Source organism: Trachurus japonicus, chromosome 7 (assembly GCF_045865225.1).
Source record: "Trachurus japonicus isolate A0001 chromosome 7, Traja_1.0".
Lineage (NCBI taxonomy): Eukaryota > Metazoa > Chordata > Actinopteri > Carangiformes > Carangidae > Trachurus > Trachurus japonicus.
This window is the reverse complement of record NC_140913.1, coordinates 9,187,333-9,212,633: the sequence shown is the minus strand read 5'-3', so window position 1 is coordinate 9,212,633 and position 25,301 is coordinate 9,187,333. Positions and strand designations below refer to the sequence as shown.

The 25,301-nt window shown below is 43.7% G+C and overlaps 1 protein-coding gene across 7 annotated transcripts; it reads right to left on the bottom strand.

Annotated features, from left to right (window-relative positions):
• Positions 1–660: 660 nt before the first annotated feature.
• Positions 661–25,068, bottom strand: usp19 (ubiquitin specific peptidase 19). 7 transcript variants are annotated; one of them, XM_085781115.1, is made up of 26 exons: positions 24,753–25,068; positions 23,206–23,593; positions 17,719–17,847; positions 17,035–17,171; positions 16,064–16,663; positions 14,844–15,228; positions 14,127–14,283; positions 13,961–14,032; positions 12,884–12,999; positions 11,777–12,015; positions 11,408–11,600; positions 10,545–10,678; positions 10,283–10,441; positions 10,054–10,164; positions 9,839–9,949; positions 9,620–9,721; positions 9,395–9,535; positions 9,184–9,302; positions 8,925–9,068; positions 8,098–8,468; positions 7,879–7,989; positions 7,523–7,739; positions 6,806–6,958; positions 6,508–6,674; positions 6,223–6,398; positions 661–1,964 (listed from the first exon to the last, which is right to left on the bottom strand). In XM_085781115.1, exons 2-26 carry the CDS (start codon positions 23,426–23,428, stop codon positions 1,824–1,826), a joined length of 4,608 nt encoding a protein of 1,535 aa, XP_085637241.1. In that variant the 5' UTR covers positions 23,429–23,593; positions 24,753–25,068; the 3' UTR covers positions 661–1,823. The 7 variants fall into 7 exon arrangements, with proteins under 7 accessions (XP_085637241.1, XP_085637242.1, XP_085637243.1 ...); XM_085781116.1 differs by having other exon boundaries at positions 11,777–12,009; positions 24,753–25,055; XM_085781111.1 differs by lacking the exon at positions 661–1,964 and adding an exon at positions 2,060–4,319 and having other exon boundaries at positions 24,753–25,055.
• Positions 25,069–25,301: the final 233 nt, after the last annotated feature.

Genomic DNA, 25,301 nt, shown 5'->3' with positions numbered 1-25,301 from the left:
TAACATGTCTCCTGTGCAAAGACTGGAAGTAAAGATGGATGACATGTTGGTGTAAAGTGCTGCACCTTTCCCTCCTCTTCTTCTCATTCACATATTTCATTGTGCTTTGAGTTTATGTTGGAAGGACAAAGTCATGAAAGTGTCAGTTACAGTTTGTACCCATTATACAGAGCAGAAGCAGAACTAAATCCTCCTGAAACCAACAGTACTTTGTTATTGTGTAAAAGATGAAGTTGTATAAAATGTAAAAGGGAACCGCAGCCAACACAGCCCAGGGTGACGTCTTCAAAGTGATGCTTCGAGAGCCTCAGTTTACATAAACCAGAGAAAAGCGACATCTTCAAAGCTGGAACCAGAGAATCCATCTATCTCGAGAAATGATCTATAATGAATCATTCATCACAATCTCCCAAATGTCAGTTTCACTTTATATTCCTCCAGACCGCAATGATCAGCCACTGCTGCCTCTATGTTGAAGGACCACATGTCAGTCTGTATGTGATCATCTGATTTAACAAATGATTTTCTGCATACCATGGAAATAGAAGTCAGATTTTTATCACAGTAATGTGAAATTAATCAAATTACGACCAACCACTCGTCAAACAGTGGCTACCAGGCCAAAATGAAAACCAATACAAACTTAAGAAACACTAATGCCAGCAATACTCAAAATTGTTTTTATTTATATTAACCATTCATATGTATCCACAGCAGCATTCTTAATGATCCCCACTTTATATACGCAATCCATTACAAAGGAGGGGGAGGGGCCAGACCGGACAACTCACGCAAAACAGAAATAATGAAATTTAGCAAAGTTCCAGAGAGAGGGAGAGGAGGAGTTGGAGGAAGGTGGGACTGAACAGGGGCTCGGGTTACAGCCTGGATGAACATGCAGTCATGCACATTTCAGTTTATACTGAAGCTTTTGACAATTGCATCCACAGGATCGAACATCCAAGTACAAAAAAAAAGAACAAAAACCTGCCAAAGCAACAGAAGCCACATGAAGTTTACAAAGCCAAAACAACAACACAGAAACAGTGTGCCCTCTGTATTTAAAAAAAAAAAAAAAAATGTAGCAGGTCTTCACCCGTCTCACATTTCTTTACTACATTTCTAATCCAAGTTACTGAAAACCCTGCCACAGACAACTCAAAACCAGGCAATACCTCGCAAAACAAAAACGAAACGAGAAAAGGTAAAAGATTTACGCACATAACAATCTTCACTCCAAAAAAAATCGACCCTACAGATCCACCACAGCTGCAGCCCGGGGGTTACAGGGTCTGGTAAAGGTTAGCAGTGAGGTTTTTAGCTTGAAACCAGACCACAAGGTGCGTTGGTGCGTGGGAACCTGGCAGCCACTCCACTGACTCTCAGGACAAACTCCTTTAGCAGCAGCTAACAGGAGCTCAGAGATTATACAAGTGTGTTAGCTTCTGTGTGTGTTGTGTATGTGTGTGTCACTATATGCACTGAATGAATATAATTACATATACAACTTGTTAAGTCTTTATCAATGGGTAAGTATATTAATGTGAGTATAATTGATGATGTGTGTGTCTAGTTAGTACTGAGTACACATCTATATGTGCATCTGAAGGTCTGTCACAGGTGAGCGCCGTCACGTCCTCAGATCCACCTCCAGATCTTCCAGCGCTGCACGGTGGTGACTGTTCGGTTGACGGCTTCAGGTGCCTGTGGGATAAAGGAGCGCTGATGTGTCTGCGGCCGGGGGGAGCAGCTTTCACCGCCCCCACCCCGGATCACCAGCTCAGGACCTGCCATCTCTTTCTTGGGGGGCCCCCTCGACGCCGCTAGTCCACCTCCTCCATGTTGCTGTAGGACGGCGCTGTGCACTCTCCGGAGTGGGCAAAGAGGTCAGAGGGCACCTCCGGGGTCAGCGACGGCGGGCCCTCGGGGTCCAGGTCGGTCCCGAATAGTGACTGGCTAGAGGCCTGTAAAATAAACCAGTGCGAAGAATAAATCATGCTGGTTTAGTACGCTGGGAGATTTCATCTGTGTGAGGAGAAAAATGGTGAGGATACAGAAGGACTAGAAACAAATGGAGGTTTTATTTCCAAAAGGAGAACAATGCTTTATATATATATATATTAGAAAGCAGCATTTAGATGGAGGTATCTAGATACATTATTGCAGGGTAATTATGCAGGCTATCATTTTCTTTTAAATACAGTACTTGCTATGACTTTTATCAACAATTCAATGATTCAAAGTATGTTACAGACTTTACATTATTTCCTCACAAGATACAATTCATTATCATTCTTTCCAATTCATATCTTACAGTAGACAACACACATTTGTCCTTCAGTCAGGCCCATTTCAATCCAGACGACTTCACATTAATAAAGAAAGGAAAAGAAAAGAAAAACAGCAGCTTTTCAATGATCTAAAAACAACAAAGCTCGTCCTTCACACTCTAAATACACTATATAAACAGCTCTCACACTTAGGTTCATCGTCACAGCAGTGTACACTGAGCACACGCTTCACCTAGTGGACTTGAGTCTTGCATATATCTGAGTCAAGTATACACAGTCTGATGGTGCTATACCAAACAATTAAGGCAAGCAGAGGTCCCGACACTGCCATGATGCCACAAGATTTCCCTGAGACCCAAATACACTCATTGCAATGACTGTAGAGTAGAGATGTCAGCTATGGACAGTTTAGTGTCTAAAAATGTTAAGGTTGGTATATTATAAATAAAACACATCTTTTAAGATTTTCAAAATAAAACAAAAAGTAAATAAAGCAATTGGTTGCATGTTGACTCTTAATTATTTTAGAGCTCCACAACTGTCCATAATCCAAACTCAAAACAAAGCAACACAATGAGAAACTTCACATTCACAACTGGACGGAAAATTCCTCGTCTATGCATCATCAGTCGCCTTCTCATCTAATCAATATCATTGATATTTTTTTTTTGTACTATCTTACTGCAATTCATCCTGAGAACTTAAAAATCCTCCCCTGGCTATGGCTTAAATTGTTCCATAAAAAGCAACTAAAAACAGTGGGACAGAGTTAAAAACAAAACAAAACAATTAACTGCAGTACATATTGCTGAGAGGGACAATTTAAAACATATTGGTAGCTGGACACAAACAGCAAATGTTAAGGCCTAAAAAAAAAAAAAAAAGTAAGGACATGGAGAAGGCAAGAGCAAATCAGTCACTCACACACAGAAAACAGAAGGTACACGTTGCTTCATGATATAGCACATTTAAAAACGGGCCACTGCCTCCTCTCAGACACGTCCCACTCGTCTCTCTCACGTTCATTCTGCAGGAAGTTGCCGTCTTATCCTCTTCAGAGTGTAGTGCAATATAAACTAAAGGCCTTAAATACATGTCCCTCTACAGAGAGTTCATTTCTGCACTGGAATCATATTATCTCTATAAATCTCTATAAAGCTCATCAGCTAAGACACCTTCTCATTAGCATTTTTGTGAGCGTACGGTTCGACCACATCTCACAGTCTTCATGGTCCATGAGTGAAGATTCGGTTTACAAGACAATAATAAACTTCTTCACTCAACTGCATTATCTATGTGTTAATGGGTGTAGATGATTAAGGCCGTCACAGCTGATCACATATTGTTAAAACTGTCGCTAAAAACTACACCCTTGTTTATAAAGAACACATGCACTGATAGCAGAGAAAGCTGTAGCGAAGGGTTAACGTCGCTCACTACACCAGTGCTGTGAAGCTTTAACTACAAGGTGTTGGTGGATGACGGCACGTTGTTTGCCGTCACTCTCGGTGCCTTTTACTGTACTGTGTGAAGTCGTCAAGTACTTAAAGGGTTGAGCCATGTCCAGTCTAGTGTTGCAGTATTGGATTGAATGGAGAACCATTGTAAAAGCAGAGGAGTGGTGGGTGTTTAAGTATCAAACATCCTCCTCCTCTCCAGCTGTCATCTAACTTCTTGTTTCAACAACCTCACATTCATGCTGCTGAACGCCCCGGGACAGCGAGTTCTCTGCCCGGCTGGTGCTCAGGTCCAGTTGGCTTTGTAAATGAAAGGGTAGACCAAATTGACTAGCAGCGCCAACACGGCCGTCAGCATGCCCAGAACAAAGTATCGCACGCAGTCGTCGTCGGGGTAGTCCGACATCCTCTGCCCGCGGTGTCGCCGCACCGACCCCGCCGCTCTGTCTTCGTCTTCCTCCTCTCTGTTCCTGTGCGTTTGCCGCCTCCACAGCGCGGAGCGGAACAGTCCGCGGGGGCCTTCGTCAAGCCCCTCCTCTTCCTCCTCCAGTTCCCGCCATATTAGAGAGGCCTGCGATTGGCGGAAACCGGTGTCAGCTTCTGGGAAAAGGCGTAGCCTATACACATTCTATGATTACAGTTAAGAAACATTCGGCTGAGCTATCTCACAGTTACCAATCAGATGTGTTGATTACAGGAACCTGACATTCAAGCTGATAGTCTAAGGACAACAGACGGTCAGAGGTTTTCAGAAACCAGATGGACACATGGAGGAAATTCACATCATTTAGACACAGCCGAGTGAATCGAAAATACAAGAAAACCTTAACTGTGTTCTGCAGGTGGAAAGATTTTACATAAATGTTTCAATGTTGACATGAACATGATTACAACACAGATATAGAAGTTCATCCATCTTTAGAGACATAAAAATGAACAGGTCATCTGTTTTAACGCATACGATCACACCAAGTCTCATTCCATCATCAGCGTCACAAGACCGCTCCTAACAACCTCTGCAACATCATCAGTAAGAAGAACACAATGCATCATCAAGACAGAGAGAAACCACGCTCTGTGACTGTGGCAGTGCATTACCACTGAAGCCAGAGAAAACACTGAATGTCACGAGATGCTAATGCTGCCCGACGACTGAGCTTTGTCGAGCCGAGATCAACAGACCATCTCTGTGATGGATCTCTCCATTATCAACCCACTGGGCCGGAGTTATTAAGCATCTCAAAGCAGGAGGCTCTTATCACCACTAATTGAAAAGAGGCACAGAGGCACTTATCACACTGGCTTCTCTAAAGCCTGCCAAACACGGCTAATTCCTAAACAGTGGGGGGACAAATTTGTCAATTTGCTCCAGCTCTGTGAGAAGAGGATTTGAGTTCAAGTTGCACTCAAATGTATTTTCTAGCTCACATCTGGTGAAGTAGCTGTTAAGGTAGCAGGTACAATCTCAGTATAGATTATGTAAATATAATAGATGTAGATGTGATGGCATCATTGTTATGGGGTCTCCTGTTTAATTTTCAATGGTCAGCGACATATTCATTGAATTAAAGGGATAGTTCAACATTTTGGCAAATTGGCCCATTTATAGTGTTAGGAGTAGGTTCGTTACCTTTAATTGTCGGTGCAAGCTATTTTTAGAACGGCTGAGCAGAGCCACGAGCTGTTCAGAGCTATGCTATCGAGGCTAATGGAATTTCTTGGTCTCCCTCATCAAACTCATCTAATACACAATCCTACAACACTAAAACACTCTCGTGGACAAGTTGTGACCTGCACATTCACCAGGCTATGAGATAATAACGGAACATTACGAGACGGAGTTGTTTTCAAGCTAAATTCATGCAAGACCGCTGATGCGCGTTCCCGTCTGAGGCAGTTTTTTGGCAAGCAGTCTCTGCATTTGCCTCGAAAACAACTCTGTCTCGTAATGTTCCATTATTATCTCATAGCGTGGTGAATGTGCAGGTCACAACTTGTCCACGAAAGCGCTTTGGAGTTGTTGGATTGTGTATTTGATGAGTTTGATGAGGGAAACCAAGAAATCCCATTAGCCTCCATAGCGTAGCTCTGAGCAGCTCGCGGCTCTGCCATTCTAAAAATGGCTTGCACTGACAATTAAAGGTAATGAACCTACTGCTATGACTATAGGGATTATGGCAATGGGCCAATTTGCCAAAATGTGGATCTATCCCTTTAACAAAAAGAAGCTAAACCTTTTCTACGCCTTCAATTTAACCCATTACATTGGGTTCTGGGGTCTGAAATGTTGTGAAGAGCAAAGTGTGTCTGCGTGTCTTCTAAAGGGACTAAACAATAAAAGGCAGGTGTAAAATGTGACTGGGCCAAGGGATGTTACAGCTTTGGATAAAACCTAAACCTTGAGTGCTGCACTTGGAGGTGGAAAGCTCTTCTATGGATCAGCCCTCAGTCTCCTGTGGTTGTGGCGCCCTCACCTGGCTGGCAGTAGCTCCTGCAGCGGTGGGCGACTCGGCTCCCATGGGCCTGAGGAAGCGTGGTGGTCTCTCCACGGGGGAGTTTCGTCGCCTGTAGAACAGGACGTAGGCGTAGCGCGTCACCACCTGACTCTCCTCCACCATTGTCACAGTGCTGTCGTCAAACAGACGCCATCCTTCAGGAATGGGGGGAGAGAGAGAGAGAGAGAAGAACAAAGAGGTTGGCAACAGGGCAGCAGAGAAGAGAGGATGAAAGGCTTGTGAGAACGATCGACTGCTACTCACCAACATCACTGCGCTGGCTGTTCTTGTCGCTCGGCAGGCGAGCGTAGGCCGTGTAGTGGCCTCCGATCATCCCACCGTAGTGGTTGATGACTGCATACAAGTCATAGATGGGAGGTTGTTGCATCTCATCCTTCTGGCCAATACAGAACTTGCTCAGATCCAGATTCCTAGAGGAGAAGAACAAGTGAACACAGCGGTCAAAGCACTGCACGAGGCTGTTCTTGTGAAACAGGTGGTTTGGTGTAGAAAAAAATGTGAATGAGTTCATTTGTAAAGTAAGCTTTTACAGTTTGCTTACCTGACAGGGAAGTCCACCATGTCGTTGATCTTATCCCTCCAGATGAAGCTCCTGAAGGAGAAGCGTTTGAGCTGGATGATCAGGACGTTGGGCAGGCGCCAGAGCAGCAGCTGCTTGGAGGCTTCACGGTGCTGCTGGCACTTTGGACAGTACCTTAAACACACAATGTGTTGATACAGAACATCGTTACACATTGTTCTGCTCACCAGGCGAAAAAGAAGGATCAAGAGTAGTAGAGTTAGGTATTGACATTGCGAAAGCAGTCGCATCTGTTTCAGGGTTGAAATGATAAAGTAACGTGTTATACCAGCCCAGACACTCACAACACAAAACTCAGGTTAGGAAGCTTTTTGTTTAGATGCTTAGAGATGCTCTGGTGACCTTCTCCCACCATGTATGCTGTAGAACCAGTTTGTGTTACATTTATTAATGAATGTCTTTTAAAAACATGTTATTGCTTGTTTTCTAGTCTGTGGTGTTATGATCAAAACTAATTTTTTTGGTCAAGCTGCACTAATAAAAGTTGTTTTATGTAACTGTAAATATCTGTGCTGTTTTTTTAAGAATAAAGCCTTGGGGAATTATAACCAAATGCTGTTAGGTCACCATTTACTAAGGGATGAAAAATGAAGGAATACAAACATGTTGACAGTGAGAAACAAGAAAGGAACCAGAAACAGAGAGACACTGTCAAAACACAAAACAAGAGATTCCTACCATGCCTCCTCTGGTGCCAGCACCTCTGGCTTGGTGAAGAGGTTGAGGCACTGCTCCAGGGTGAAGTGTCCAGCTCTGGCCGTCTCGCTCAGAGAGCCGGGGTCCTCCTCGTACTCCAGCTCCTTGGAGCTCACCAGGACGTACTCCTTCAGCCGCTCATTGTTCTTCCAAACCAGCTCCAAGGTCACATCTTCAGGGAGGTCCACAAGCAGGTCTTCTGCAGAGGGGTTGGAGAAAAATGATCCTGGTGTGTTGGACTTTTTATTTCTTGGGCAGTGAATACAGCAAAAAACAAACAAACAAAAAAACTATAGTTGATTCAGAGATATCCTTATGGAGGTGAGCTCTTGTCTTACCTTTCTCATCCAGCCTCTGCTCCTTGTTGTTTGAATCCAACAGAGAGATGTAGAACTGACTGGCATGACCTGATGCTGATTCACTTGGATGCTGGTACCCTGTTACTGCAGCTGCAAAAACATGGCAAGAGTGAAAAATAAGGTGATGCAAGATGTAAAAAAAAAAAACGAGAAGAGGAAAAACACTGAAGTATGGTAGTAGTAAGGTTGTGTTGTCACCTTCCGGCCGCACTGCCTTCTCACAGGACGTCTCCTTCTCAGCATGAGGGTCCAGAGAGCAGCAGGAGGTTGTAGAAGCCGGCGGCTCTGAGAATCCTGAATCTGTGGTCTGCGTGGTGGATAGGGAGGTCTGGGAGTCGGATTCTGCAGAGTGGACAGCCGAGGCCTGGGCGTACTCGGCCTGGGATTCGGGCAGCGGAGACTGGCTCTCCTGCTCCGGATCGGCTGCTCCCACAGCGCTGCTGCCACCCGTGGCCTCATCTCCAGCTGCCTCACCCGCTGGCATCGAGGGGAGGTCGGCCCGGCACTGAGATGTTTCGGGGGACGTCCTGCCCGACTGGAAAGGAGGCTGAAACACGTTGACGGAAAACCTGCACAGAGAAGAAATAGCTGGTGATTTCTCATGTTGATTTTAACCTGACAGAGTAATGCTTTAGTTCTTCTAGAAAAATCTCACCCATGGTACTTTGCCAATGTCATCCCCTCTCATTCTGTCTCCCTCCCCAACTTTCCTCTCACTCTCCCTATCCAATCCATTTTTGAATTTTTGCATATTTTTTTGAGAGATGTTTTTATAAGTCAATACAGGGTTTTTAACCTCTCCCGCACGTACTGTTCTTGTTTCATTTCTGTTTTTGTAATCGTCCTTATTTTTTATGGTGCAAATACCGGTAAATAAACTAAACTAAACCAATCAAAGGCAAAAAAAACTGCCCAAAGCACATAGTCAAGTCATCTTAATTCAAAATGCTCTCTAGTAATAAATGTCCGTCATTAAACATTTGATATGACAATTAGCACTGAGGACTGTAAGTGAGAGTGTGTACCTGGAGTAACCCTCTAGTAGCTGAGTGAGCCGGGCGTAGGAGAGTCGGGACTCAGGCACGCTGACCAGGAAAGGCAGGCCCACGTTCTCCATGTTGGGTCGACACAGACTCTTGTGATTGGGCCAGTGGGTCCTTTGACATATTCTGGGAGGAGGAGACCAACAGTTAATGTCTTCATAGAGAATGTTAGGGATTTAATATAAGAACAAAAAGACGTGTGCCTTGGTGCACGCTGGAAACGAGGAGGGGTTGAACTCACTGATTGCAGTAGCCCACGCGATAGCAGCGAGTGCACCTCTTCAGTTTGTCTTCATCAGACACTGGAGGCTTCAGGCAGGCGGCGCACTTGGAGATGGGGATGCTGGGGACCTGGAGTTTCTGAGGGGGCAAAGAAAGACCTTTTTAAATCTGCAGACACTCATGTCTTCTAATATGCTGTAGAAGTGGATGGATCAGGATGTTTTTGTTACCTGCTGCACTCTGAGCAATATCACTCTCTCTTTGGCCAGGTCTTTGGAAAGCACCTCAAAGCAGAACAGCATGTCGGAGGCAGACACCGTGTCCAGGGAATGGGACGGCAGGAACATCCGTTGGAAGCGGTTCTTCCCGACCTGAGAGGAGTGAACGTCCAATTATGAGTCCGGTCTTTAAATATTTCTATCAGTAGGACATCCTGAAAGTTTTTCACATCGTACCTCTGCAAGTCTCAGGTTCTCTGGTTTGACCCTCACACTCCTAGAGATGGAATCGAGGACTTCAGCAGTGCTGGAGTTCTCCTTGCTCACGCTGACCAAAAACTAGAGACACAGGATTCAAAGGTTCATTAGAGATTGGATCACATACAAGACAAGTTTACATTTCTGTAGCATGTCAGTCATACTGTACTAATGTTCAAATGAAAACTGGAAACTTACCTTGATGGGTTTCTTATGAGGTTCCTTAGCAAAGTAGAAAACTGAGAGCACCTTTTGTTTCTGGGGCAACGGGACTGGCAGGTAGAGGAAAGGGTCAAAGGTGATGGACACCTGAACAGGAAGATGGAGGTAAAGGTAAAAGGAAGTTGGTCAGTCATCACTGTCACAAAGCACCCACAACGTAGAGTTTCCTGTGGAGAGTTGTTGTGCTTTACCTTGGAGCACGTGGGGCAAACCAGCTTCGATTTGAACTGGCCTTGGAAGAGGTCCACTATAAAGGAGTCGTTTCTCATCTTGTGCCTCTGCCACGCCTCCTCTGCCACCACCTGCACCAACAGACAAAACAGATCATGAGCCCTCGATGAGAATGTGGGAAGAATGGTGGTTAAAAACTATCCCTAAAAAAATAACAGGGACAGCTGACCCAAAAAACAAAACAATTACCTCATCCAGACGTCCGTCTGAGTCGACGGTCTCGGTGTATGGTTTGTTCTGGATGCGGTTCAAGTCCTCGTGGAGCCCGTCCAGCAAGAAAGCCATGAACTCCTGGGCATCATGCTGGGCGTAGCCTGTAAACTGACTGGCTTTACTGGCCACAATTGCCTGAAAAAAAAAGAAAAAAGGGAATGACTATACTGATCATACTGTTTCCTAACTGTGCAGAGATGAGGAGAGAATATTTTGGATCAGTGTGCAGCCTACGTACCTTGAGTTTTGAGGGCTGGAAGGCGTGGTGTGTTCCTTTCCAAAGCGCCCTGAGCAGCACCGCAAAGCCGATGGCCAACCTGCCTCCTGTTCCCAGTGGGTTATTGCAGTTGATTTCCGCTTCAAATGCTCGATCTGCCGGGGCACAGAAAATACAGCTATGAGGTTATGGAAGCAGAAATCAGCTACAGTCAGTGGGTGCTACGACAAAGAGTGACACGTGGATGGAAACAATCAGGATCAAACTTAACTTCCTGTGGATATAGATAAAACCAGGGTGACTCAAAGACGTCAGGTAAAACATTTCAGACGTTCACAGCATGTCTTCTTGACATTGTGAACATAAAACATTTATTGTATTTGATGTCATACATCTGCTAATATCTCATCCCCACACTAACTACTTTCTATCAGCCATGTTTGGTTTTAAATCTACTCCAAAAACTAGGTGACCTACATTTTGCTTCATTTTAAATGCTTAAATTGCAGAAACTGTATCTGGCTCATGCAGATAAAAACTTACTGATCCCTTATTAAATTTGCCCCCGTGGGGCTCTCATCACCATTATTGTGTCCATATCAGTCGTCCCTCGACTATCTGCTTGTGGTCATATTCGCCGCCTCTGCTTGTAATGTAGCAACAATTATCACATCTATATCTAGTATCTGCCTGTGCATCAAGTGAAACTGCCAAAGGTTCCGTCTTTGGCAGTAAGATGAAAGGCAAAATTATTTATGTTTGGTTTACAGGAGCTGAACTTTTTATTTATTTTTTTATTTATTTTATCATAATTGCAACACAATAGATGAGCTCTAGTTTATTTTATTTTTTATTAAGGGCTGGACAAATAATACATAATTTACCATGAAAGTAATCCCTGAGCTCTCTGGTGTTGGACAGGGATTGGATAACACTGTTCATGAAGCAGGTGTTGCCAAGGTTGACCAATCCTGTAAAACCAGGCAGGCACACCTTCTTCTCCTCCTCTTCCTCATGGCGCTCATTGCTGGCAGGAGGTGCATGGGTCATGGGCTGCACCATACAGGTGGGCTTGGGCTGAAACAGGAAATATATAAATATACACACACACACTCATTAATAATGCCCATCAACAATAAAAAGTTGACAAACTAGAAAGTAAAAAAAAACAAAAACAACAACCAGTAAACAAATGAACAATGTTTTCCTTTTGTCTTGTCCAAGTTTCTATGGTTATTCATTTCGTGACTCACCGTGGTAACTGTGGTCTCTGGCTTGGTAATAGCAACATGCTCAGAGACGGTGCGTGGAGCCACAGTATCCAGACCAGCATCCTCCACTCTGGACGAGGCCTTCGGGGCCTTGGGTTTCTCCTCCCCGACCCTCGGAGGCTCCTCCTTGGCCGGGAGGCTGTGCTGGCTGCTGCCTGGCTGGCTCTTCTCCATGCAGGCAGGGCTGGAGGGCACAGCAACCTTGGCGCCACCCACTGCACCTTAAACAAAGGAGAATGGAGCTTGTGGTTAGAAGATAAAGGTCTAACCCGCTGGACATTAACAGTCATTACCTGTTGTGAATAAGAGTTTAATATAATTTCAGTGTGAATCCTTAGATCAAAAGAATCCAAACTCATGACTTTGTAGTCAATTATTCAAAACAATACAGCTTACAAATCAGAAACATTAAGCCTTGGTTTGGTTTCATTTTCCAAATTTGTAACTTAGTAACACATAATGTCCTTGTAAGTTTGCTGGGCAAAAATATGTCATTTGGTACCAATTATGGGGAGAACAGGAATCTCCTTGAAGGATGAGGTCCCTTTAAACACAAGTAAATATTTGTTCAGCACTTGTTTATAACTGGAAACATTATTCTGCATGATATGTTTTTATATATTTAGACCATCAGTGTGTGTATTAACTGAAAACTGTCATTACAGACCTGGAAAGTAAACTGAGACACTTTCTCTATCAACACTTGGAGCCACTTCTTCTGTCTCTAAGGCCACACAGTTTGCAGCCCTTGGGAGTCTGGAACCCAGGACTACTTACTAAGTTACAGAGTTCACATTCCTGTTATTGAGAGCTACCTGAAAAACACACATACGCACACACATGCTAGGGCTATCAGATGGATCTGTCTGTAAAAGGAAAACAGGTCTACCTTTTTAATCACACCAGCTCTTCACATAGAAACTTTTAAGTGATTTAAGCTTAAAATATATCATTTTACGTTTTAGGTGTAACTAATGCATGTTGATTTTCAGATTAGAGTGTTTTAGAGAAGTGCAAGTGTTTCACCAAACATGATACACTAAATACTTTATTCGCTCAGCGTTGACAACTAGAAACCTGGCTGCAGACCTTGTGTGGCGGGGGCCTCCAGACCCCCCCAGCGCTGACTGTGTCTCTTCTTCAGGGTGATGTCCAGGCGGGACGGGGTGAAGGAGTAGCTGCACTGCTCAGGCTGGATCAGGTTCCTGAAGCACAAGAGGGAGAAAAGAAGACAGGTCAGATTAAAAAACAAGGACAGTAGGAAAATATGATATGAGGTTTGGGCTTCACTACATCAAGATAGTTCATGTTTCAAAGACATTTAAAACATTACAACTGTGACACAACAGATGTCATTAAACTTGATTAACTCCTCCTCTGTATACTAGGGATGTCATGGTTACTTGTTTTCACAATTAATTAAATGCAGCCACAATTATTTAATCGTAAAGGTTCCTAATACCATCACTTTCCAAAAAAGATTATGTCGGAACCATACCAAAAGGCAGGCACCCATGAAGCATCTATATCAGATGCTCTCCCTTTGACAACATGGAGCCAGCTCAGCTCCCTCTAGTGCCCAACCTCTTCACCCTGTCTCTAAGGCTCAGCTCAGCTATGAAATCCATTCTGAGCTAATGAAAACACAATGATTCCTAGTTTCAGGTGATTACACACTAATGAAAACACGTTTCATTCAGTTTCTGCCAGTATACTCCCCTAAACCCTACACACTGGTCCTTTAGTTAATGATCTCCATGAGTATTTCATTAACATAAAGCGATAAATGTCCCACAATAAAACTTAGATACACATTAGGACCAAACAAGCAATAAAAATAAAAATAAAAGCAGCCAAAAAAAAGAAAAAGAAAAAGAAAGAAACCATTAGCACAAAGTGACCTGTGATCCAGGCCTGTAGCTAGCAGTGCATGTCAGGCACGACCTTATCTTTTTTATGTGTTTGACCTGACCTAGAGTTGCCCCAAATAAGTACTGGTGATACTGACAACATTGGTTAGGCTTCTTGGAACAAATCCATTTGGTGTACTTGTACAGTTCACACACACAACCACTCAGGAAAACACACTCTCTGCTGCTTAGATACTGTGATACTGTGAAAATCATTTTTGAACAGTCACAAGAGCGGCAGCAGTGCAGCGCTTACCTGAGTTTGACTTGCCACTTGAAGACTGTGTTTGGTCCACAGTCTGAATGGAGCCGCAGAAAGTTAGCATCACTGTAGAGGGACGACACAGAAAGACCTCCCATCATTCACTGGGGTAAAATGGCATAACTACAATTTTATTTGTAGCATTCTGCACATTGACTACCTTGTCTGGAAGATGAGGGTGAAGTCCTGTTCCCTGAAGATGACCCTGGCTGTGTCCCTGCAGATGCCCTTCATGTAAACATTAACCACCATCAGGTCTGTGCCCTTCTCATACGAATCATTCTTCACAAGCTGTAGGTTCACCATCGGCTCTGGGGCTGTGGGAAGTCACACATAGTTATAGACATTATATCGTATATAATTATACATTCTATTGATGAATAAAGTCAGTGTTCCAACTCTTTGTGGTCACAGCACTTTGTTACTGCTCATTTGTATACAAACAGCATATTTACATTGATATTGTGTTAATCTGGAGATGTAATGATATATAAAGAGGAATTAGGCAGGATTACTCACGTGGCTATGCTAAATTTTTACCTTAATGAACAAGCTCGGGAGTAATTGTGATAGTTGTGAGTTAACTACATGACTTGTGACTTGTTACGAACGAGAACAGAGGTTCTCTGTCTTCCATCTGGCGTCTCACGGCTGAAAACCAACCTTGCAACATCAGTGTACTGTAGTTACTCGGTCGCCGTCGTAACGTTGTATATGTTAGTAACGTTATCCACCTCTCCATTTATTGATTTTTCGCCGGCTTCATTGTAAACAAATGCACATGGGCGAGAGGAGCGTAACCAAGACCAAGCGGAAAAGCCACTGGACTTGCATAATTCCCCTTTAAATGCTAAAAAATGGAAGACCTTCAACCCACCTTCCTGTTGCTTCAGCTCTAGAGAGGGATCCTCCTTGGACTGGTCCCGCTTCTCCTCTCCGTCACAGCTGGCCTGCCTCTGGGCCACGCCGGGTGCCAGGCCTTGTTTGGCAGCCTCCCCGACAGTCGGTGCTGGTACCGTCTCTTTTGATCCGAGCTGCTGGCAGATCAGAGTATCCTGCTCTGATTCCTGCTCAACAGGCTTTTTCTCTGGCTCTGAGTCTGTTCTGTCTCCCGGTCTTGCAGGAGAAGCAGAGTCCACTTCGTTGCTGAAGTCCACGGGTTTGAGGCTGTCACTGGTGCTGATGGGAGCTGCTGGTTGGCTTTCATTGCCGGGTGCTGATGCTTCAGACCTGTCTGAAGACTGGGTTTGTTTCTCCACCTCCTAAAAAAAAAAAAAATACATTCATGTAAAACCTTTAGAGAGCAATTTTCACATCCTACTGCCTGGAGAAAGAAATACCTTCATCAGGGCAAGGATTCAGATCTCATGAAAAGTATCGTGCTGCTACTTCTTCCAGAAACCTTTCAAAGTTGATGCTAGATGTAGTGATGACACTTCTCTACACTACACACAGCAGACGAAGCACAGTTAACTCTTGTCTGGTTCACTTCTCTCAGCCAAACAAGCTGTTGTGTGAGCAAACTCCAAGACTGTGGCAGCCCTGAAATGAGGCGTTTTCTGTTTGTAATAATCGTTAATCAAATTACTAGTCTCCTCCAAGCTCTAGGGAAACTTGAAGCGGGAGGGCCCACGCAGGCCAGATGGTGTTATTGGCTGAGACCTTGTGAAATCACAGTACTCAATGATTTGAATTAAACATTTGCAATCATATTTTTTTTCAAACTTCATTCCTTTCTAACTTTTTTCTCTTTTTTGCACTCCCTTTGGTTTATTTTGCATGTATACGACAATTGCATATATTTGATTACTTAACTATGAATCTGTATTCATGATTTTCATTTTTGTGAAAAAAAAAAGTATTTTTGAATCATCCAATTATGATTTATCTCTATGAGATGATGTCATTCCAAACAAGATTATACTGAACATAATCACAACTTTTTTCTTGTTTCTAAATGAACTGGTAAAGCGATGCAGTCGTTTATTGTTGCAGTTCATGTGTTCATGTACATGATGAAACAATGAGCCTAACAAACAAATAAATACATTTTACCACGTTATGTGAAAAATGAAGCGTTGGAGCTACTTTTCTCACCTGAGTTTTGTTGGTATGGCTGGCAGCAGCGGCGACAGCAGCTCCAGGTTTCTGTTCCTGATCGCTGCCTAGACTCTCTACTCTGTTGTCTCCTTCCCTGCGTTGTGTCTGTGGGCTCCGACCAGCGGGCAGGTGTGTGTGTGGAGCTTTGCTACCATTGGACGTGGTAGAGTGTGTGTCCCTGTCAGCAGCTGACGTAGCCTCCTTCGTGGTCTTGGGTGGCCGTACGATGGTGCGCTTGGCACTGGGTTCCTGAGGCTGCTGCTCGGCTTTTGTGATGGGGACAGACTTGCTGCTGCTGCTGCTGCTGGTTGTTGTGGTGGTGGTTGTGGTGGTGGTGGTGGTGGCTGAGCCGTCTCCACCTCCACCTTTCGCCCCTACAGAGTCCGTGGTGGCTTTGTTCTTCAGACAGCGCTTGACACCGCGCTCAGCTTTGCCGCTACTGCGTCTTGACTCGCTTTGTACAGGTGAGGAGGGAGGCTGGGGATGGAGTTGTTTGGGTTTCTCCGAGGACTCCAAAGCAACAGGCTTTATCCCTGGTTCTTTGTCATTTTTGGGCTCTGCAGGTGCTGCCGGTTTCTCCTTCTCCTTCTTGTTTGACTGAAACAATACAGATGGACACAGGCATTTTTATCATTTAACCAAAGGCTGGAGATCCTGTTAGTGTCCAAATTAAAATTTACACCTTCTTCATTTCATTTACATTGGAACAGATTTTTTTCTATTTCAGCTGTCTTTCTATTTTCTGTATTTTATACATACATGGATGTACACAGTGTATATTTCATGTTTTTTCTCTGTGTTATACTGCTTTTTATGCCATTATATTATATGCATATCTGTGCTGCTACTGGATACTTGAATTTCCCTTCGGATCAATAGAGTATCTCTAATTTCAATGTACAAAATACAAGAGATACAAACAAGACCCAGATCTCCTCATATAAGGAAAACTATCTTATGTGACTAACCTTAAGCGATGGCCAGATGTGAAAGGGAATCTTCTTGTGCATGATGACGTGCAGGAAACCTCCCTTCTCCTTGTACTGGACTCTGCTGCACGAGGCCTCAATTTCCTCCTGCAGCTGGCAGCTCCACTGCCGTCCATCTGAAAATAGAGATACACAGATGTTGTTGGAGCAGGACTGAATCAACACAGTTACCATGAATGGTGGAAATGCAGCAAAGACAAGCTACTCTGATCAGACAAAGACACTGTTATGTTGAATCATATGTGGATGACATACAAATCTCATGAGATAAATTTAAAGGGATATTTCAACATTTTTGGCAAATCCACCTATTGCCATAATCCTTATAGTTTTAGGAGTAGGTTTGTTACCTTTAATTGTCAGTGCAAGCTGTTTTTAGATCGGTGGGGCAGAGACGCAAGCTGCTGAGCTAACGCAACAGGGGTGCGCGGTATTTCCACGTTTCCCTCATCAAACTAAATACACAATCCAACAACTCCAAAATGCTCTTGTGGACAAGTTGTGACCTGCACATTCACCACGCTATGAAATAATTATGTAACATTACGACACATGAAGCAAATACTCGGAACAACTTGCGCTTTTGAAGTCCCTGAATATTATTCAACCAACTTTATTTATGTATCTCTGTTGAATTTCATCAGTTAGTTTCCTATGACTTACCGGGAAAGCACACGTGGCAGTGTGTATCAGTGAAGGTTGTGCTGATGTCCTCTATCCTCTGCACCCCCTCTCCACAGCGCAGTCTGACAGTCACTTCATTGACATTCTGCTTCCAGTCCACAAATACATCTGGAAAACGCAAAGGAACAAACGGTTACATCGAGGAGAAACCAGGACAAAATGGACTTTCACTTTGCAACATGATAATTAGAATACATTCATTTTTTAATTACAATATGTAAAGGCACAGGCCACTGCCCAGGCTACATGGACCCTGCAGAATCATTTTTATGTTCAAATAAGAGAAACCCATCTGGCAAATATGCAGTGAGAATAATAAACACACAAGTACAACAGGCAAAAAGCAGCTTTTAAGTAAGTATAGTGGTGAACACATTGTACCATGCACACACACCTGCTCACATAGGCCACACACCATTGCACTCATGTGCTCAAGTGGGTCAGCCCGGAGAACTCCGACACAGAGTGAAGCAGACAGTATAGTCAACTCAGCAATCACAGACGGGACATCTAAAATTAGTGTGCCACTCCGACGGTATGCCAAATAAACAAATACATGAAAGTAACCGATTGAGAAAACCACAAAACCAGACACACAGACTTTAAAAAAAAAAAAAAAAAAGGTACCATCAAGACAAGAAACTGACAGGAAAAACAAAACAAGCGTACCATTTTTCATTGTGACCTCAAAGTTGTGGCAACAATTGAAGATAAAATACCATCCCAAAAGAGAAGCTGAAGCGGAAACAGGCGTCCAGTATGGATCGTACACACACTTGTGTTTCGACTCCGTCTTCAACAACGATGACAAATAGAGAGCCTCAACTTTCCCACCGTCACTCCTTAACTCTCTCTCACCCCCTCTCGCTCTCTCCAACTTAATCACTCTAAAAAGGTCACAAGCAACACTCAATCCCTTCCAGCTGGTAGCAGTGGTATTCCCAGTGGAGCCACGCCACAGTCAGTGTACTCAGGACAACATTCATGATATGAACAAAATGGTATCAACACAATATATAATATAGATTCACATGATTAAAGCCGTAAAGTCCATTACTGCAAGATTAACATAATGGATTTCTATCTGCACCTCAAGGTTAAAACTTATCATGAAAGCTGAAACAACATACAGTAGGTCAATGTCGGGGCGTCATTTCGCACAGTGGGTAGAGCAGGTGCCCCAAAGGCAGAGCATATACTGTAGCCTAGTCCTTGCCGCCGCGGCCCCGGTTCGATTCCTTTGCTGTATGTCACTCCCCCTCTCTCTCCCCATTGCCTGCTAATACTGCTGAATAAAATGATTGCCTCATTAGAAAAAGAGCAATTAGTTACACAACAGCATTTTTAACGCTATAGAATAAATGTCTTTGTACTTCTTTGTCTTTTTTATTCTAAATCACCACTTTAATGTTCTATTTGTGCTAATTTAATGGATCCTTGTCATTACATTGTTTATTAATTCTGTTGACGCTTTGTTTTAATTTGAGCCCTTTTTTTAACTTGTATATTTATTTATCTACTCGACTCCACTGTGAATCAGGGCTTGACCCTCACTGATGATCTTCAAGGTTAATTGAAGACACTTACACTTCGCAGCAGACAACGAGCAACACAAAATGGGCCGTCTAGTCAGACGCCAAACCAACATCAAACTAGAACCAACATGACAAAGGCAGACGCAGACTAGACACACCCAAACAAAGGAAAGTGCCAGTCAAGGCGTAGCCACTAAATTGCACCAGTTAGTCAGAACATAGCCCAGTTTCCTCAGAACTTATCTACTCAGCGTTATTATTTAAAATGCCCTCTAGTGATATTTAGCAATACAGCGCAGAGAACAAGAACAAGACTATTCTTCCAATAAAATATTCCCTCATGATGATGATGATGATGATGATGATGATAGTGGGAAGCATCTTCCAGCATGTCAGTAACAGTAACAAACTCTCCCGTAGGTGACGTCACTGTCACACTCAACAAACCATCCAGTAGATGGGGGCATCGTGATCTTGGAAGAGACCTGTCCCATCAGGACAGAGATGTTTCATAAGAGGATGATGAAGGTGATCGCTCACAATATCTCTGTGACCTTTCTCTCTCTGAAATATAACAGCCACCAGATCCCCTCACAGTCAAGTATTCATCTGACCATGTCATTCATTCTTCATATCTCTGTGGACCAGTGTCTGTGGTTTTTACATCACTGAACTTTGCAATGTGCATCCATCCTTGTAATGAGGGTTTATGCACTGCAGCCCTACTATAATACCCCTCTCTGTGACTGTGACTTTTGATTGGCGGTTCTTTTTGAGAGTCTTATCACATCCTGCACTGACTGACGTCCTGTGTCACCTGAAGAGCTGCTCTCCCCACTAATGTTAAGGTGCATCACAGCAGACAAATATGCACTAATGTGTGCGTCCCGAACCCATTTGCTGACATCTCTCCTGTAGATCTAAATACAGATGTCACTTCACCCACTGTAATTAAAACAACAGGCGGTTTAGTGCCTTTGTGACTGAAGCTCCTGCCACTGGCAGCCAAACAAACAATGAATGAACCCTTTGTCAAAGTCACTTCTATTTTTGCTGCCATCTTGAGACTAAATCAAAATAAACTGTACATGCAGATTAGGGCTGCCACGATTAGTCGACTAGTCACGACTACGTCGACTATTAAAATCGTCGACAACTAATTTAATAGTCGATGCGTCGTATTTTTTTTTTTTTTTTAATTTTGTTTTTCTCTCAAAACTGCTGGGGCACCTTCCACACACGCACCCACCGCTGCAGCCGCCCACCACACATACACACGTGCACTCACTCACTCAAGGTGAGTTTACAGGTGGTCTCTCTCTTTTCTCTCTCTACCGGTCTTGTCCCTCATCAAGCGGCACCGGTGTAGCCCCCCCGCCCGCCGCCGCCGCCACCGCCGCTCCTCTCTCTCTCTCCCTTTCTCTCTCTCTCTCTCTCTCTCTCTCTCTCTCTCTCTCTCTCTCTCTCTCTGTGTCATTTTAAATGAGAAGCGCTACTAGGAGCGGCACCGCCGCTCCACCGTTTTAAATCACGGACTGAAAAACAGCCGTTCGTCATTTAAAAATAAAACCGCGGACTTTGAGACTCGTGTTGGAGAACTACAACGTTACCGCGTCTGGTCACAGCGTCCTGGTCACGTAATGAGCGCTCGTCTTAACGAGCAAGTCTTCTCTCCCGGCGTAAATCTACGTCAATATTTTCCGGTAGCTTCTCATCACAGTCCACACCTTGCAGAGTTTGAGCTGCACCTCAGTTTCACTTGTTTTCATTTGACAGAGTTTCACACAGAACTTTCTGGTGGAGTCTTTATATGTTTCTCCTTCTGTGACAGTAAAAAGTGAACATTTACATTTTTTCAGACAAGACGATTGTCTTATAAACTATTCGATTTTTTTAACAGAACGACTCCTATTATTTACAATGAGCACAAGTTATATTTGATTGATAGGCCTACCAAAACTTTATTATTGTGAACAATTCCTTAGTTTCAGGTGTCCACCTCATTTTATTTAAATGTAGCTGTTTAATGCCAGAGACAAATGAAAGAAAGACAAAAAACCTTTAAGTATTTATTTTGGTGTTGTTTAGGCCAGTGCCTTATCCTTATTTTACTCAGCTGTTTGCACTTTATGCTACAGTTAAAGCTGCATATTTCATTAAAAGTTTAATGAACTACCATCTTAATTGTCTTTATTTTTAGTTAGCATATACCTTAAACACTTCAAGCTGAAAGCTAATGATGGTATATAAGAGCAGCTGCATGCTGGTGCGATAATCTGTATGTTTTACATTCAATTTACGTATGATCCGATTAGTCGACTAATCGAAAAAAATAGTCGGTGACTAGTCGACTATCAAAATAATCGTTTGTGGCAGCCCTAATGCAGATAGAACATGACTGGATGATAATAGGTTAATTGTACAGTGTTTTTCTGTAAAATCGTCACCCATCTATATTTGCAAAGCTTTACTGTGAGATGTGACCTAAATTTACCGCTATCAATGCAAGTGTGCACTTGGGGAAAATGTGGTAAATACTAAATAGGTTCCTCATCACCAACAGCTGAGGTCTGTTTTAATCCACTTTAACAGAGTGTTTAGTCTGGATATGTTGGTCTCTAGGTGTTAACACATCACAGCCCATTTCACAACACCCAGTACTGGCAGATATTCAACATGAACTGAAGCCAGTTTTACTGGCCACAAGTGCAGAATGAAAGTAAACCACTTTGCATTGTCACTGACTTTGGACTTTTAATGAGATGGTGCTGTTGTGAGACATCAGGTTCTCTGGCCTTCAGCTTATAGGGAAATTGGAGATTCCTTGCATCAGCATTTCTGCCTCCAGGCATTACAGGTGCCTATCCTTCACAAGAGGTACGTCAATTACAGGTTTTAGTAATTTTGTCATTAACATTCCTATCGTAGTAATGTGATGATTTGTGAGCAAAACAAATAGGAAGGTGAGAAAATAATGCTTTCCACCAACAGGTATAAGTAAGCTGGGTGTTTTCCTGCTAGGGAACACAAGCAAGAGAAAATGCAAGGACTGACATCTGCAGCATAGGGAAAGTAAGGACTCTGCAGAACATGAGATAGAAGAGATAATATAGAAGATAAAATAATTTCAATCTCTAAAAACTCAGAGCAAGGTTTACTAAGTTCTACCACTAGAGGAAGACATAGGAACAAATTAATGTTGACACGTTCTTATTGTCAAATGAATGGCAACTCTCGTTCCTCCTACAACAGAATCACATTCAGCCACAAGTGCTTTAACGAAAGACATGAGACACAAGAGAGGAGAGCTTCACTCCACATCCACACATAAGCGTGTCAAATTCAAAAGACAACAAAAACTCTTGATGTGACACGTCCCACAACAATGACAAGTACAGAGTGTACAAAGTAGGCAGCTCGAACAAAAAGCTTCCAGGCAGCAAAGGAACAACACCTGAGTTAAATAACACAAGGCTGTTAAGTTTATTTCTCTACTACAGAGTGGTAATAGAGCAACTCCTGACTAACTATAGTGAACAGTGTTAAATTAAGTGCAAACTTGGATACATAGATGTCAGCATGTCAATTTCTCATGTGCAGGGACATGTGTTCAATATGTTATAATACTAAGAAGAAACAGTGAATGTAAACAGAAACATGTTTCTTTGCATTTCTGGGCTATTCCAGACACTTAAGAGTTCCAGTGAACAAAAAAAACACACACTCAGATACAGATGTGCAACAATTGTCAGATAGGTTTATACACTGCAATTTAACTGAACTGAACTTTGATACTTGCAGTAAGTATATCCAAGATGAAATGCAACATATTATACTGCAGCTTAGTCCACTTTAATTGTCTTAATTACATTTTAACACATAATTTGCAAACTAATCAATAACACTGATACTGTTGGATAATCCTCCTTACCTTTCTTGACTTCTGCAATGACCCCATCTGCTGCTGCAGCTGCTGCGGCCGCTGCCCTCTTGGCCTCTCGGCTCTCCTGGTTGGCCCTGTCCTTCTGCTTCTTCTTGCTGGTGCTGGAGGACAGGTCTGAGCTGCCCTCCCTCCCGCCGCCGCCTCCTCCTCCTCCTCTCTGCTGAGCCCCTCCGCGACGGCCCACTGCCTCGCTACCACCGCTGCTGGCCATCTTCAGGCACTTGGCACTAACGGGCCGCCCGTCGCCGGAATCACTACCGCTGCTGGGGTCTGGATCTGAGGTGTGCCTCTTCCTTCCTGGCCCGGCTATCTTGGCGATGATACTGGTCTGAACTCTCCCAGAACAGAATCAGGAAGGCTAATGAGGGACGGGGATCTAGGGCAGAAGAGAGACAACACTCAGTGATCAGACTGTAATCTACATGACTGCTTGGCATCAGTATGCGCGATGTGTTGACGGTCCTACACGTTGTAAATATCAAAGAAGAACCAAGGTAAACATTATGGGGCTTTGCTGTGTTTTGCACTATGTAAACACAGGCGCGCGCACAGGGAAGGAGTTAGTCTCACTGCTTAAAACGACCATAAGGAGGGTTTTAAATAACAATGCTACACCAGACTTGGACATTGTGTCTTCCAGAAGAAGGCATATGGCTGCACATCACGCTAGCCGCCGGACGCCACCGACGCCTTGCCTCGTTTCCTTAGCATAGCAACAACAGGCTGCTAGCTCGGACGGGCAGATGACAAACAAAGGACAACAGCTAAATCAGCCATTTTATTCCGCGTTCAACACAGCACATTTACTAATAAATCGGATGGTGTTTATTATTGAGCTAGCTACTCAGCTTAACAATGTAGCTCCTCCGTTAGCACAGTTGTTAGCTTGGTAACGGGGCAAGTTAGCCGGGTGACTGCAGGGGGTTCGTTTATTTCTAGACACATGTGTTAGGGGCTGTCATGTGCTTGTCAAAATATAACATACTTTTTTTCAGTCTGTGATGCCAATAGGACGTCATGATTCCAGCTGTTAAGATATTGGCAATCACATTCAACGGGATAAGCAAATAACCTTTGGTCAATAACATTAGGACGTTGCTTTAACGTACCTGGTGCGCACTGGGCAGCAGGGAACAATACAAGTGGACGGTGGTTCGGGCCTTTTATCTAAGACCTTCCTTTATCGAAGACTGTATTCGACCATACCTGCTGTATTCCCTAAATCTACCCCGCCACAATAACATTTCATGCTGTCAGGTGGCATTTTAATGCTACAGACTATCAGGACAGTCGCTGTATCTTATCTCCTCCCGGTGTCTTCCAGCACAGCGCAGGACAAGTCGTGCAATCAAACGCTCCTAACGTCTTCGAACACATAATGTCATTAGCCACACAGGCTAACGCTAGCTAACAAGAAACGGGTTGATATGGTTACTAATTTTGCGCAAATACCACAACATGACACGTCGTGACACCTCCCGCTCGTCTGAGATTAAAAGGCCCAATTGGTCCTGGTGAAGAAACCGGAGACTTACGGGGCTTCGGTACGGTGAGAGTTCCGTTCCTGACACACAATGGCCGGCGACTCCTTCTGCTACTGCCGGCTGCTAAGCTCATTCCCGCACTCGAAACCCCCGCAGTCCACGGTGTTTCTGGAAGATTCCCTCCTTTATCCGGGACCCATTTCTGTAAACTTTACGGTACTTATTTCAGAAATGCGAACAAAAGAAAGAAACGACCAAAAAGGAAAACGTTCAGGCTGTTGCTGTCATTCGGCCTCCTTCGTGCGGGCTGAGTCCTACTTCCAACAAAACACTCCTCTGTCCGGCCAAACCTGAAATGAGTGCGCGCATCCACTACTTCCTGGCTTGCGCATTCACGTGACCAGCCCCCTCCCCCTCCCTCCCTCCTCCCTCCTGAACACACGCACACTACAAATTATCATTTCATAGCACATAAAACTAACCTGAACCCAACGATTGAGTTTGGAATCATCACGTAAGATGTGTTATTATATACAATCTTGTGCATATGTGAGGCAGGAAACATAAATATTTCAGTTTAAAAACTCAAGGCTCCAGACT

What these genes read in the sequence shown, in the direction of transcription:
- usp19 (XM_085781111.1), bottom strand. Translation starts at nt 23,428, where the DNA reads ATGGCCAGCAGCGGTGGTAGCGAGGCAGTGGGCCGTCGCGGAGGGGCT. An exon ending in AGAGCTGAAGCAACAGGAAG is followed by an intron (nt 14,284 to 14,843) that starts GTGGGTTGAAGG and finishes GACTTCCCACAG; the next exon opens with CCCCAGAGCCGATGGTGAAC. An exon ending in CAGGAGCTACTGCCAGCCAG is followed by an intron (nt 4,320 to 6,222) that starts GTGAGGGCGCCA and finishes CGCCAATCGCAG; the next exon opens with GCCTCTCTAATATGGCGGGA.